We start from the raw sequence: 14,010 nt of genomic DNA on the forward strand, positions 1-14,010 counted from the left end.
CACCGGGATACGCGCCACCGGGATACGCGCCGCGCCCGCGGCCAACCCTCCCGCATGCCCCCCGGTACGCACCGCGCGGCTGGCCAGTCGACAGCCAGACTCTGGACAGCTACGAGGTGATGGACCCGCGGGATGCAGGACACTATTACCGCCCACTGCCCCCTCAGTTCCGCGCGCCCGAATTCCGCGCGCCCGGCCTCATGACGCCCGACGGCACCTACATCCCGTCGGGGAGGGTCCACCCACATTTCTACGAGGATTTCGGCCAGGCAGCTGCATTCGCCGACGTGCCTCAAGGCATGCCGTACGCCGGCTTCGAGGCGGCTGCCCCGCCTGCTCGTAGGATGCCTGGGACAGCCGGCGCGCAGACAGCCGGCGTGCAGAGCCACGACGAAGGCGAGCAACGAGGCGACGCCGGGCCCTCCATGCAGGCTTGATGCATTTCGCAGGTACCGTCATGATGTATTGTCAATCTTGTGTACAATGTACTCGCTACCCAGGCCCTCATCTTGATCTTGTGTAAAGTACTTCGTAGTAAAAACAATGATATTGAGAGTGATTATCGTGTACTACAGGTGTGATGTACATAAATTACTAAGTACTAGTAAAAGGAGCGAATGTGCACTCCCATCAAGACAGGCAACAAATGCCATTCTAGGGGAGGATGTTAGAGACATAACATGTGATGCAAAGGACTTGAAGCCTCATGGAGGAGGGTCGGTGTACCATCTGTGTACCATCTTAGGATGGTGGCGGCGAGGGCACCTAGATGGCGATGGGATGCCCCTATATCCTATTTGGGTTACAGTGGAGGGGATCCTCGAGGAGGGATCCCCTCAGACCCATTTCGCACCACCCCTAAGGGGGTCTTCTTGACGTTGACAGGTCCTGCCTGGGGTGCTATTGTATTGAATTTAAGCATGTTGTAGCAGATGGGGTTGCAGCGTAGATGGGTTGCGATCATGTCTATGCTTGTCTCCTTTGACATGCATTCGAGCTGTATCGTAGGTAAGTAGAGAATGCTCGGGCACAAGCGCCTATAGGAGGAGCGCGACGATCTGGACTCCAGTGTGATGTGGAGGTTGCCTGCCATGTGAAACGATTAATAGCATGAACATGTGTAACTCGAACACAAAGCAAGATAAGTCTGCCTCGAGGTTATCTGTTTATCCTCCTTCTTGAGGATATTCGTAGTCCAACTGGGCTACGGAGAATGCATCTCCTGAGATCCTCACAGCTCAAGCCCAAGCTCCTGATATAGTACTACCTGCCGCTGCCAGACTGTCAGTGAGTATCATGTCCCACTCGATCGCTCACCACTCAGTACGTTGCAACCAAAGGTTGCAGCAAGTCCTGTGAGAACGACATCGGAAATACCGCCGGCAGAGAACGTCTTCGATGGACAGGGAGAAATATGTGATTAGGGCACAGCGATCTCTGTAATCCTTGCGTTGCGCTACCCTTTGTGCACATCCAGACGCAGCGACATCTAGTAAGTTTGCCAAATGAGGCAGGAGGAGCGAAGGAGGAGCGAGTCGCTCGGAGTGATACCATTGAGTTTTCAACATTCTGTGAGCAACAGTGAGTATTTTCAACAAATGTACCATGCTTTGGAAAGCTCTAGTTGGTGGAGAGATGGGCCGCGATGTGTAACAGGTAGCAGAGGGAGAGGACCAAGGGGCGTCCGTTCTGACAATTTCGCACCTCAACCCTAATGATGTGAGCGGCAAGACCCCTGGTACAGGATCTTCCACCACTACTTGGATAAGATTAGATTAGGACACATGATCATGTCTGGTAGCTGCTTTGCACCGACACTCAGGATGTATGGTCAATTATTGACCTCTCTGATGCATATTGGTGGTATAATTAAGTGAGCTGAATAGAGTCCCGAGTCCAGTGAATGTGCATGCCCATGCAGAGAGGTGGAGAGGGACGTGGTGAACGAGAATTTGATCGAGGGCGAAGACGCCGATCCTGTGGCATCACGTGACTTAATTTGTCGGAAATAAATTAGATTCTGAGTCATGCGATATCTAGGATCAAGATAAGATAGTTATATCAGCTGAGGGCATACCACCACTTCAGAGTGGTTAGACCATGGTCAATCTGGACCAGAACTATCTCCAGAGACGCAGAATACAGTAACGATGGAGCTCCGAAAATTCGGAGGTCAACAACGCATTATTTGCACCGCACAGAAGAAATTTAGCAGATTTGGCTTGAAGAGCTAAATCTGGACCCCTGATTCTAATCAGACCACCACCCACCAATAGGGTTGGAGTCGCCGCAAGTTCTAACGGACGCCCCTTGGAGAGGACCATGACCCAACTTTGGCCTTGGCGAAAATAGATAATGTCATCCGATTACGCGATCTGGCCATTTCTCCTAACGCATCTGTCAAATCAAGGTTGCACCCTGGTCCACACAATTAGAAACAGCCCTCCCTCGCCGTGGATCGTTTCGAACATCCAACCACTAACTTGGGAGACTTAACAGAGCCTAATAAAAATGCACCCAGCAAGTTGTATCATGTCTTTTGTTAATCAGCCTCAGTGAACTTGCAGCTTAATGTGTGCTCGAAATGCACTCGAAGTGATGATAATGTCATGTAAGCATGCCTGAGGGGTCTGCTAGCCGTATACATGAAGCTACGATATGTTTATTTTAATTTCTGATGATTACCCAATATAATGTTGAACCACTAGTGAGGTTCCCGGCGGGTAGCTGCGACGGGCGTCCCACTTAGACTTCTATAAATGGTTCTAAGACCTGATAATTGGCAACAGTCGCCGGTTCTCACGCATGTTGGCCCACTGGTGTTCGCCCGAGGAGACACCCGAGCGAGATGGGACGTGTGATACAGGGTGCGAAGTCTACATGTAGCAATTTTAATATATAGGGTTTATTTAGAGGATTTGAATGGCACAACAGGCATAATATTCGATGAAGGGGGTGAGCTGTTCTTAAAGGTGTGGACAGGAGTGCACTCTACTCATGACAGGATTGTGTGGCGGGCGGGACAGGATCTCCGGCGGTGAGGGACCGGATCACTGACCGGGGCGGACCAAAACGAGTGCCGGGGCGGGCATCGGGGCGGTTTGGTACGGGCAGGAAGCTTATCTGATTTGACCGGTTTGCGATCTCAAATGACATTATCTACTCACGCTTGGCCTTATCGGGACTTAGGCGCGCGATGCCAGCGCTGCTAGGTTTCATTGTCTCGTATTCGTCCAGACCCCCTTTCGCGGTGGTGGGGTGCGAGTACGGTGGGGTACGAGACAAGGGTTTCACGTCTCAGAAAAAAAAGAGCGCAACAAGCGGCAGCTTGAAATTAGTTCAATTTCTCAGATCGCGATGATGGTCTCCGATAACATACCGACTTGGTGGCTCACCTTTCTCTTCGAGTTGAACTGAGACTTGTTCACTACGCAATAAGTTGTCAGATATGGATATCCGGAGCTGGCACAGCAATTGTCAACTCTGCTCTCAGGAGACAAACTGAATTTATGTACGAGCCAAAGTAGTTTTTTCCTGCTTCTCAGCTCCGACGAAGCGGCACCTGTCGTTTGTAGTAGGTACATTTTCCTTTTTGGATTTCTTCCATACTTTCCCGCTCTCTCAAAACAATGTTGCACTCTTCTACGTAGTAGTGAATATGGGCCACGTATGTTTTGGATAGACCTTCACGCAAGCCCTGTGCTTTTCCCCTTGTCCTTGAACCCAACGCGGGATTACAATCTGATAGTGTCGCCCAACTCGTGTTTCTTTTCTCATTGCATCATCACATTTTACCTCGTCATAAACGACGGTCCATACACAGAGGAGCAAAGGCAAGTGAAATAAGTACCTAGTATCACGTAACAACGACCATCAGCCAGCAGCGGTCTTTCAGCGCTCTTCCACAACTGATACCTCGAGAGACGGAGCAGCTCTGCGCCGCGTGAAGGACCCCGCAGTCAGCGAACATCGTACGCCAATTTGCACAAGATGCACAGCGACACGAGCTCGAGTGCTGCACCATTCCCTCCGGCTGCCAGCGGTGCAGAAGTGGTCGAGACAGATGGCCTGCAATTCCGACCACGAAGGAGATCGCGAACTAGGAAAGCGTCCTTGGAGACCACGATACCCGTCGAGCGAATTGGTGAGCTCGACAGGCAAGAAAAGTTTTGTGAGGCTACGGAGGAGCTCAATTACGAAGTGGAGGACGGGCTAGCAATGAAGGACCAGTAATATCAACTCTTCTTGTGTGTTTTGTACAACATATAGCAGTAGCTGCACTCTTATGCACAATGCAGATCATGCAGCTCGGTACAGCGGGATTACCTGGAGAGGTCGCTAGTCGTACAAGTCTGGCCGTCTCTTGCCTGCAGTCAGCACCTCCACCCCGGTCTCGGTGACGCTGGAGAAATGGGATAAGACTTGGATCAATCCAGATTCCTGGGCACATAACGGGGGACGTACAGAAGGGTATCCTCAAACTGTGCACTGGGTTTTCCATCGACGGTAGTCGCCGTCCAATCGTCCGGCCAATGTACCAGGTCCCAATTATGACCCAGGTTTATCATCTAGAATCAAGAATACGCGCTGAGATGCTACCCTATGTATGGTGCGCGCAGTTGACTTACCGGCTCAATTGTGAAGATCTTCACACGCACAATATATAAACAGTGAGTTATTGCACGTTATCAGAATGAGGAAAACCTGCGCACCATGCCAGGTTTCATCGTGCCAACGGCCTTGTTTTTGGCATAGTACGGCACGTTCAAAGGAGCGCAATGGAACAGCTCGTGGATGCCGTGCCCACAATATGTTCGCACTACCGCACAGTTGTTTGCGCGTGCGATGGGCTCACTGCGAGGCAGGATGGAGTGAGCGTGGAGAGCGATTATGCGGGGGGGGGGGGGTGTGGAAGACGCACATGGTCTTGCCAAGGTCACGGAAAAGGGCACCTGGTTTGCACAGTTTGATAGCCTCGTCAAGGGACTGGCGTGCAGTGCGCAAAAGCTTTTGTGTGTCTTCGTTGATACGGCCGACAGGGTATGTCTCGTTCAGATCACCGTGGAAACCTGTTCGACATTTCGTATCGTCAACCTCAGATTGGGAAACTTGCTCCGTGCGCACCATCATAATACAATGTCACATCTGTACGCGGGAGTTGCAGGGTCAGTGAAGGCTTTCATCGGTGGTGGAGCAGCCTCACCAATGTTGATGATGTCGCCTTCTTGCAGCCGACGCTGGTCCGGAATGCCATGGCAAATTACTTCGTTGATGGACCTATGTATGATAAAGTGAATCCATCTAAATGCAGTGCCGGACGGGTGGCACTTACGTGCAGACGGATTTCGGGTACCCTTTGTAGTTCAACGGTGACGGGTAGGCATTCCGCTTGATGGTCTCGTTGTGCACGATCTCATCGATCTCATCGGTGGTGATTCCAGGCCGGACATGTGAGGCAGCGATGTCGAGAACTTCGCGTGCAAGCTGGCGGTAAATGCGGTCAGCTGCACTAGTGCGAGAGAAGAACCCGCTTTGCTCGCAGGTTCGAGGCACGAACGACAGGCGCACTCACCCTGCACACAGTCCGCATTTTCTCGATTTCCTCGGCATTCAGGATCCTTATCGGCTGGCCCGCCCGTCTGCTCTCCGATATTGGGTTGCCTGCGGGGAGGAATGGTCATGGCTCGCTTACATCGTGGTTTCACCCCGCGGAACAGTCTGGTGATGATCGTACCGTCTTCTGCATAGTCCGGCCGGGGGATGTGCTCAGGAACGTGACGTTTTGGGGAGAGCGGGTACGCTGGGCGCAGTGTGCCTGTGAAGTTGAAGCCGCCGAAAGGGTTGAATGTGCCGTCTGCAAGAGCCGCGACATCAGCAGACGAAACATGCGCAGAGAATCATAGTATTGACTTTTATTGATATTTGGGTCTTCGAGGAGTGGTTGACGCGATGCAAGGTCGTGGATCAGTTTATGCGTTTTCTGATGATATGATCAGTACTTGTAGTGCCTCTGGTGCACGGAAGTAGTGTTTCACCCCTACAGGCGGTTATCTATGTCATGTATACTCAAGAAGTGATCATAACCAGCGACTTACATCCTGCCTTGAAGCAACCTTGCCCGCAGAAGAACGAGCCACTGATTCCGAGCCTGCGGCGCGTCAGAGGAGACGCAACGCTTCGAGAGGCAACGCGAGCACTGACTTGTGGCAAGTAGGGCATTCGAGACGAGAAGGCGGGTGGCCGTTCGGGCAGATACTGCTCTGGCAAGGGATCCCAGGCGCACTCATACTTGTATATAGGCCGGTAGAGAAAGGATAGAAAATGAGGCGACTCTCATCTTGACTCGGGACACGAATTACACCGGGTCACGACGGGCGCTCAACGTTCAATCTTCCGTGCCGACTTTGAAAATGATTTTGATTACTCAGGCTCCGTCGCCGAGACTCCTCTCACGCCGTCTTCGAATCTGCACCCCATCATCAGAGTCCACCGCTTGTTCATCAGACGAAGCAAGTGCCCTTGCACAACCATCGTCCTCCCGCAACTTCTGCAAGTCCGCGCACGAGTTCTGGTGGCTGCGCGAGCGCGATCGCCCAGCAGGCTTACGGGCTTTGAGGTAGCCGAGAACGTTGTCGTTATCGCTCACCTCGTCCTCGGATGGCGCAGGAGAAGATGCGCGGCTGATCTCTGTGCTCGGCGTGCCCGCCCACGCACTTGTCCCACGCGCTGTGCTGCGGCTCCAGCCGAAGAGCCGCTCATCAAGCCACGTCTGACAGAACGAGCGCTGAGAGTGCATTACTACTTGAACCTATGAAGCAAGCTGCCTTGCGCATCGACGCCGCCTGTGCTGCTTTTCCGCCGCCACAGGCCGGGTGTGCCAGAGGAAGGCGGAGCACCAGCAGACGGAACCGGAATTCGATCCTGTCGTGAGTATCAGTCTTGCGTATCAGAATGATGTGAGAATATCACTTGCCATGTCAAAGTCATCCCACAGCTTGGGTCCGGACTCGCGCACGACATCGGCAAGTTCATTTGATACTTCGATACGCATTGCCTTCACCTCGTCGAGCACACGCGACTGTCCAGGTATGAGCGTGGTAAACAAAGGCTGCAATGACCTGCGGCGCGCATGTCAGGCGATGTGGACGTAATCTGCCAGTCATACGGCACCCACTTCAACACACCCATTCCGGCTTCACCGAATTTGTGTGCGGCGTACGCAATACAAGGCAGTGTGAAAAAGGTCACAATCGACGTCCATACGACCCATGGCGTCGACGCGCCCGCTCTGATGGCGAGGACGGCCGCAAGAAACGCATAGAAGGCGTACAACACGGGGGTCAGACCCAGGGCGACCAGGATTTTCCACGTTGCGACCACGTCGCGCGCAGCGACTTTGACGGGTGATCCAGCGAGCGCCGCTATGGGTTGCATATGTGAGTCCCTACCGTCCAGCCATACTGTTGAATTCGCGCACCTGCGGCCTTTCTGCGCGAGATGATTTTAGCAGTAATAAAAAAAAGGGCGCGTTGAGAACAACAGCCGGTAGCGCGAATCCCGCCCACACGAGTAGTAGCCCGACGCGGTACACGAACAGGCCAGCCAGCTTCCAGCTCGCCTTGTGCGCGTGCGGCACCTGATGGTCGCGCAGGCCCAGGTCTTGCAGCCGTCGATTGTACCACAGCACATCTGCACGGAGTTTCCGCACCTTCAACTCGTCTCTGAAGTGCAGATAGCCCTCAAGAAAGCGCCGATTGAGCTCAACTAAGCTCAACGACCTGTCCAAGTGTAAGGTGTTGCCCAGGGTCTCGTACAGTCGCCGTGCGGCCTGGCAGAGCGACGTTTGAGTGAGACATTTGAAGTCAACGACAGAGTGTGTAGATCTACCATGACATTGGTCCCGCCGATAGGCCCAGACGCCGCGCATTCAGTCGACGGTCAAAGCTCTTCAGAGCTCGTTTCTACCCATTTTCGTTACTGTTTGTTCAATGACTGATTCATCGCCGCCGTCGCGACCTGACGTCAGTGAATTGTTAGTTCTCGCATACCGTGTTGGAGACCGAGTACATAGTGTCACTAAACATGGTCGATGAGTATACAGACCTTGCGAAGTGCAGTCGGTGGTGTGCATGCTCGCGCGTGACACATTGTGGTCCGTGATGAGAGCGATTACTGGTCAGCATTGGTACGCTACCCGTTCGACTGCATCGGTGGCACATGCCATCAATCCCGGCTTGGTTATCTAAGTCACCTCGGTAAGGCCCAACACGTGGGCCCGCTCGCTCGCAGGTTCGGATCCTGCACAAGTCACCACGGAGTTTTAGTGGGTAGTCCTTGGACAGCGGAGTCCCACAGTACCCGCCTAATCCGGCAATGGGTCTGCGTAAATGCATTTCTTCGTGGAGGTTAGCCGTACTCCAATGCAGGCCACTGGCCTCTGCACGTGCTATTCGACCGTACCGTCGCGGGCTGACCTTGTCAGTTGCCTTCGGTCGTTGTGTCCCTCAACAACAACAAAAAAACTCGGGCTTGCGCCCATTTGTCAAATCATAATGATGACCTCCGCACATGGTGGCTGACCTTTTCCTACGAGTTAAACTTGACAGCAGTACTCGCTCACTCTGAGGCACTAACTCTATGCACGAGCTAAATTAGTTCTTTCACATCTTGCTTGAAGTTTGTGCCAGGGAAGGGGCATCTGTTTTTTTAGTAGTTGTATTTTGTGGATTTCTTCCATACTTTCTCGCTCTCTCAGAACCGTGTCGTATTCCTTCACTTGGTAGTAGATATGGGCCCTATATGCCCATGAACCAACCTTCACGCAAGCAGTATGAGTTCCCCATTCAATCCCGAACGTCATCTTGTTTCTTGCAACACGGAATTACAATTTGAGCGTCGTCCAACTCGTGTTTCTTTTCTCATCGCATTCTACTCGTCAAGCATCGTGGACGACGGGCCATAGGTATACAATGAAGAGAAGCGAAGGCAAGCGAAATAAATGCCCAGTATCATTACGTAACAATGACGATCCGCCAGCAGCAGTTTCTTCAGCGCTCTTCCACAACTGATTCTACGACGGGTCGTGTAATCGGTCCGTCTAGTAATAAGGGTCAGTATATTCACCGCACCCTCCTATATACGGGAAAAGCGTTCGGCGACTTCAACGCTTGTGGTTGAGCTGTTTACGCCGATGTTCTTCAGTCTTGCTCACAAGGGACTGAGAACCATCTCGCAATTGCTCCCACACTACTCTCCATTTCACTCCTACTCCCCGGAATCACGCATCATGGCCCCGGTCAACTATCAGGAAATCTCGCAGCAGGTCTACGGGCTGGCAGCGTCGAATGAATCGCTTGCGCCGCTGGTCAGGGAAGCGCTGCAGGCCATTGACGAAGCTCTCGACACGTTCGGGTGAGTGCAGGTCGCTCCGGATCGGTTGCGTGCAGAAGCGTGACACCCTGTGAAGAATAGAGCATGTCTCGCTCAGCTTCAACGGGGGCAAGGACTGCGAGTACCCTCCCGTTCGCACTCTGCTTCCTGTTGATCATGTTCACCCCGCAGGCACTGTGCTCCTCCACCTATTCGCCGCGTCTCTCGGTCGCCGAGGAGCCACCTCAAGACCAATTCCTGCCGTGTGCATTCCGGTCCCTTCACCGTTTCCCCAACTCGAGGCTTTCATAGACGAAGCCGCCAAGGCATACAGCCTCGACCTCTTCCACTGTCCCCTGCCAGAACCAGAACAGCCTGTAGAGACTGTAACCGCGCCCGCGACACCGTCACCATCGACACCGAATGGCAACAGTAGAGGGTACGTAGGGCCGCGGATGAAGGCGAAGGGGGGCGAGGGCATGAAACAAGCGTTGGAAATATACAAGGCACGTTTTTCTCATGTAGATGCCATTCTCATTGGAACAAGAAGGGGAGATCCGCATGGAGGTATGTGCACGCTTCAAATGTCTCGAATTGTTAGCACCTAAATACCTGTTCCAGCTGCGCTGACATTCCGGAATCCAACGGATCCCGGTTGGCCAGCCTTCGAGCGAATAAACCCTATCATCAATTGGTCGTATTCGGCGGTCTGGGAGTATCTCAGGAAATTCAAGGTGCCATATTGCAGCCTGTATGATGACGGGTACGCACCTTCGTCACCAGGCGATCCGCGCCCTAAATCTTTCGTGCAGGTATACATCCCTAGGATCGACATATAACACGTTCCGCAACCCAGCGCTCCTCGTGCAGCCATGTTGCGGGAAGTGCACCGCGAACCAAGCAGTGTCATCCAGACTCGACGTCGGTCTGTCGGGACACCTCATAGCCAACGCCCTTTCCACGTCCTCACTGATAGACCTCGACAACATCAAGCCACACGCGTCCTCATCATCGCCGACGCCGCTATCCCTCACGGACGGCTCCCTCCAGTCGCTCCCGGACAACTTCGAGGTCATCCCGACCGACCCGCGCAGCGTGTGCGTCGCGGACGCGACGGGCTGCGACCCGCTCCCCGACAACCTCGAGCTCATCCGCGGGGACCCCAACTTCGCGTGCCACGCGGACGCGACGGGGTTCCCTGCGCTGCCCGACCGCCTCGAGTGGCTCACGGGCGGCGACACGCACGCGCAGTGCATTGCGGACGGGTGCAGCTGCGAGCCGCGCTACCGCCCCGCGTATGAGCTCGTGGACGGCAGTCTGGAGAGGGCCGGGCGCGCGACCGGCGCGGCGGGGCTGAAGCTTCGCGAATGACCGGCGACACGGGCGCATGGGCGCATGGGCGGGATAATGGGCGTTGCGTAATCAATTCTTGAGTACTGGGGAGGAGGGAGTCGACGCTTCGCTGTGAATCCCTAAGCAACTGGATGTATCGTTATGCTGTTGTACTACAAATGAACTCGGAGTGTATACTACTGTCTGGTGTCCGACATGCGCTTGAAGACCGGACTGGAAACCTCTAGCTTGACGCTGTAAGACTCTTCATGCCGGGGTACCTGGTATACACTTCATGGTCCTCACGTGTGAAGGTGGCGGCATGCATGCACCTGCAGGCATTTTCCTCGCAATAATACAAAGTAACAAACAAAATACAGCATCGTCGATCAGTCGCCGCCGTGTGAACTCGCCACATCGCTAGTGGCATCCTGCTCTCGGTCGCGTGCTTCGGGCGACTCGCGATCTGCACTGCCCGGTGCAGCCTTTTGCTTTTCCGCGGCGCGCTGAGAGGTCGCCTCCGGTGGGTTTTCTTTGGCTTTCGCGGCCTGCGCCTTCTTCCACGCATGAGCCATCTGGAGGAATTGGAATGACGTCGGGTTGGACTCCTTCTCGTCATCTGGGAACACCATGTCCCAGTCGAGTACTTGAGAGATACATCAGTATCAGAAGACCTGGTGATGTGGGACATGGCATAGCGTACCTGCTTCATTGCCCTCCATGACGCGACGACGGCTGACGAGAGGCATCTTACCCTGCACCTTCTGAATGTCGTCGGACGAGCCATTCTTCTCCTCGAACGCCTTCCAGACTTCCAGAAGCGCAGCACGCTGGCGAGACGTAGGCGGTCAGCCAACAGATACCCAGATTCATTCTGCCATCGACATACCTCGTTCTTCAGCCCTTGTCGGCGGAGATCGTTGTAGCCGCGCTCAAACACCTGTCTTGCGCGCTCCACGTCGCCCGGGACCATCTCCACCTCCTCGTCCTCGTCCTCTTTCTCCTCTCGGAGCGCACGCGCGAGGGGAATTTCGCCGGCCTCGAACTCGGCATACGAGATCCACACCTTCCAATGTCCGCTGAGGGCGATGAGACGTTCGTACAGCGTGCGGGTGCCCTCGCGGCTGCCCTCTTCTGTCTCGAAGTCGATGTACGCCTTCCAGAGCACCTCGGGCATCGCGAGCGGCTGCTGTGTCGTGCCGAGCTCGAAGATCGCGCGGGTACGTTCGAAGTCCTCCAGCTGCGCCTCGAGCTCCGCGTACTTGACCCAAGCGGACGAGTTGCTCGGGTCGAACTGTCAATAGTGTCAAGAGGCCGCCAACACGGGCCAGACCAGCACTTACCTCAATGTACTTCTCGTAGAGCGTCCGAACACGGTCAAACTCGCGCAGCTAAAGGAGCGCTTGAGCAACCCAACCGGATGCTATTTGATAGATGAACTTACATCTAACTCCAGCTGGATATACCCTTTGAACAGCGCTTCCTTGGGGCACATGCCGATGGCGACTCCCAGGATCTTCCGCGCTGCAGGTAGATCGAATCTACGTAGCTCAAACTTCGCAAACATAAGCCACAGCTTGGCAAATGTGAACTGCTTATGTGGTACGACCCGGATAGCAGTCTGATACACCTGCCGTGCGCGATCATAGTCCTGCAGCACGTCATGAGCACTTGGTGGTATTTGAGAAGCAAGGCGACACACCTTAGTTTCAATCTCCTCGAATAACGCATAATTTAGCCACAAGAAGATGTACCGCCGCCAGTGGCGTTTCTGCCCACCAGGCGGGACATGTGCGACGGCGCGCTCATAGACCTCCCGCACCCGCCCTATTGCAGCCTCGATCTCTTCAGGCGTCGCGCCTTCATCTTGAATATCTCGTAGCGCGCCTTCCTCTAAGCGCGAGTAGTCGAACCAGGCGTCGTAGTTGTGTCCGTCTTGTGTAAGTTCGTCCTCATATTGGATGCGCCGCTTGCCAAGTACAGTAGACTCAAGGGTGGAACGTGTGCCGAATTGCTTCTCGAACTTGGTGTATGAGGCGTATAGGTTCGCTGATTTTGACCGCGGTATGCGAGACAAGGCGAACTGCGTGTCGTGAGCTGAGTTGTGGCACATGCACAAGTAAAGGACGCACCTTGTAAATAACCCGCGCACGCTCGTATTCCTTTAAGCGGGTCTCCATCTTGGCGAACGCACCAAACACCGCCTGTGCCTTCTCTACCTCCTCCTCGCCGTCCCCAAAGAACTCCAACGCTGTCTGGAAGACCTCCCGCGCCTTGTCCAGCCGCGTGCGCTCCTCCTCATACTTCGCCCACTTCACCCAGTTTCTCGGTTCAGGTCGTACAGCGATCCACCGCTCGTATATCGCACTTGCACGGTCAAGTTCGTTATACCGCATCTCCATCTTGATGTATGCCTGCCACGCCTTGTCTTCCGGCTCCCACTGCATCCACCGCTCGAACACCTGCCGCGCGCCTGGCACGTTCTGGAGCAGCTCCTCCAGGTAGACGTACTTATACCACAGCTGGTCGACGCGCGGAAGTAGCGTCACCGCGCGGTCAAACAGGTTGCGTGCGTGCTGGACATTGCGGCCCTTGAGTTCCATCTCAGTGTAGCTCAGCCATAGCTGCACGCTCCGCGGGTCAACGTCCAGAGCACGCTCGAAGACCGACCGCGAGCGAGCATATTCCCCTTGGCTAGCCTGTTGTGGTGTTGGGACATGAGGCCATAAGTGGTCAAGAGACGACTACGTACCTCCCAATTCGCATACTGGAGCCACTCTTTGCTACGGACGGAGCAATGAGATTGACACCACAATTGAGAGCGCAGCGCTCACATATTACTCCTCGTCTGTCGTATACGCTTCTCAAATTCCTCCCGTTTCCGCCCGCGATACTCGTGGAGTTCTTCAAAGTCTTCAACCCGTTGCTTCGGGGCACGAAACTGGGACTCCTGACGTTCCTGGGCCTGCAAACTAGCTGTCAGAAGTCAGATGATGCGCATAGGATTGGATACTTACATCTCGCAGCAGTTGCTCTGCGGTGACCTGTACCACTGTTAGTATTATTGAAGCCCGGCTGAAGGTGCGTTTTACACACCTGGATCGCCGCAGGTGCACGATTTTTGATTCTTCAACAATGCTCAAATCATTGTCTTCCGTTAGCAGCAACTAAGGGGCTTACCGAGGTGCTCGCCCGTCCTGCATAGTAGCAGATATGAGCCTAGAGTGCTAGTTCTTGCAGCAGGGGATAAGGAGGAGGTCAAGAACGGAGGCGCCCACAAGGGTCGTGACTTCACTAGAACGGGCAGAC

General features: G+C 54.2%; 6 protein-coding genes across 6 annotated transcripts; 2 read left to right on the top strand and 4 right to left on the bottom strand.

Annotated features, from left to right (window-relative positions):
* Positions 1-119: 119 nt before the first annotated feature.
* On the top strand, positions 120-876 carry POSPLADRAFT_1154057 (hypothetical protein; the record flags this gene model as incomplete). The annotated part of the gene is made up of 2 exons (XM_024486804.1): positions 120-377; positions 640-876. 2 exons carry the CDS (start codon positions 120-122, stop codon positions 874-876), a joined length of 495 nt encoding a protein of 164 aa, XP_024335048.1.
* Positions 877-2,405: 1,529 nt separating this feature from the next.
* POSPLADRAFT_1153714 (hypothetical protein) lies at positions 2,406-3,156 on the bottom strand (the record flags this gene model as incomplete). Its single annotated transcript, XM_024486766.1, has 2 exons — positions 2,406-2,478; positions 3,047-3,156. The coding sequence occupies 2 exons, from the start codon at positions 3,154-3,156 to the stop codon at positions 2,406-2,408; spliced, it is 183 nt and encodes a 60-aa protein (XP_024335049.1).
* A 1,182-nt stretch (positions 3,157-4,338) lies between these two features.
* On the bottom strand, positions 4,339-5,746 carry POSPLADRAFT_1049488 (hypothetical protein; the record flags this gene model as incomplete). Its single annotated transcript, XM_024479762.1, has 10 exons — positions 4,339-4,402; positions 4,465-4,568; positions 4,629-4,646; positions 4,713-4,854; positions 4,922-5,069; positions 5,125-5,145; positions 5,204-5,277; positions 5,333-5,484; positions 5,573-5,626; positions 5,735-5,746. The coding sequence occupies 10 exons, from the start codon at positions 5,744-5,746 to the stop codon at positions 4,339-4,341; spliced, it is 789 nt and encodes a 262-aa protein (XP_024335050.1).
* Positions 5,747-6,424: 678 nt separating this feature from the next.
* On the bottom strand, positions 6,425-7,097 carry POSPLADRAFT_1041385 (hypothetical protein; the record flags this gene model as incomplete). The annotated part of the gene is made up of 3 exons (XM_024477900.1): positions 6,974-7,097; positions 6,838-6,921; positions 6,425-6,769 (listed from the first exon to the last, which is right to left on the bottom strand). The coding sequence occupies exons 1-3, from the start codon at positions 7,049-7,051 to the stop codon at positions 6,425-6,427; spliced, it is 507 nt and encodes a 168-aa protein (XP_024335051.1). The 5' UTR covers positions 7,052-7,097.
* Positions 7,098-9,286: 2,189 nt separating this feature from the next.
* On the top strand, positions 9,287-10,740 carry POSPLADRAFT_1060755 (hypothetical protein; the record flags this gene model as incomplete). The annotated part of the gene is made up of 4 exons (XM_024481299.1): positions 9,287-9,411; positions 9,467-9,936; positions 9,991-10,132; positions 10,182-10,740. The coding sequence occupies 4 exons, from the start codon at positions 9,287-9,289 to the stop codon at positions 10,738-10,740; spliced, it is 1,296 nt and encodes a 431-aa protein (XP_024335052.1).
* A 289-nt stretch (positions 10,741-11,029) lies between these two features.
* On the bottom strand, positions 11,030-13,904 carry POSPLADRAFT_1173664 (hypothetical protein; the record flags this gene model as incomplete). Its single annotated transcript, XM_024488245.1, has 12 exons — positions 11,030-11,347; positions 11,405-11,531; positions 11,591-11,995; positions 12,045-12,092; positions 12,146-12,352; positions 12,404-12,784; positions 12,834-13,400; positions 13,454-13,484; positions 13,536-13,666; positions 13,719-13,745; positions 13,798-13,828; positions 13,882-13,904. The coding sequence occupies 12 exons, from the start codon at positions 13,902-13,904 to the stop codon at positions 11,091-11,093; spliced, it is 2,235 nt and encodes a 744-aa protein (XP_024335053.1). The 3' UTR covers positions 11,030-11,090.
* Positions 13,905-14,010: the final 106 nt, after the last annotated feature.

This window comes from Postia placenta (assembly GCF_002117355.1).
Source record: "Postia placenta MAD-698-R-SB12 unplaced genomic scaffold POSPLAscaffold_15, whole genome shotgun sequence".
NCBI classification, from domain to species: Eukaryota; Fungi; Basidiomycota; class Agaricomycetes; order Polyporales; family Adustoporiaceae; genus Rhodonia; species Rhodonia placenta.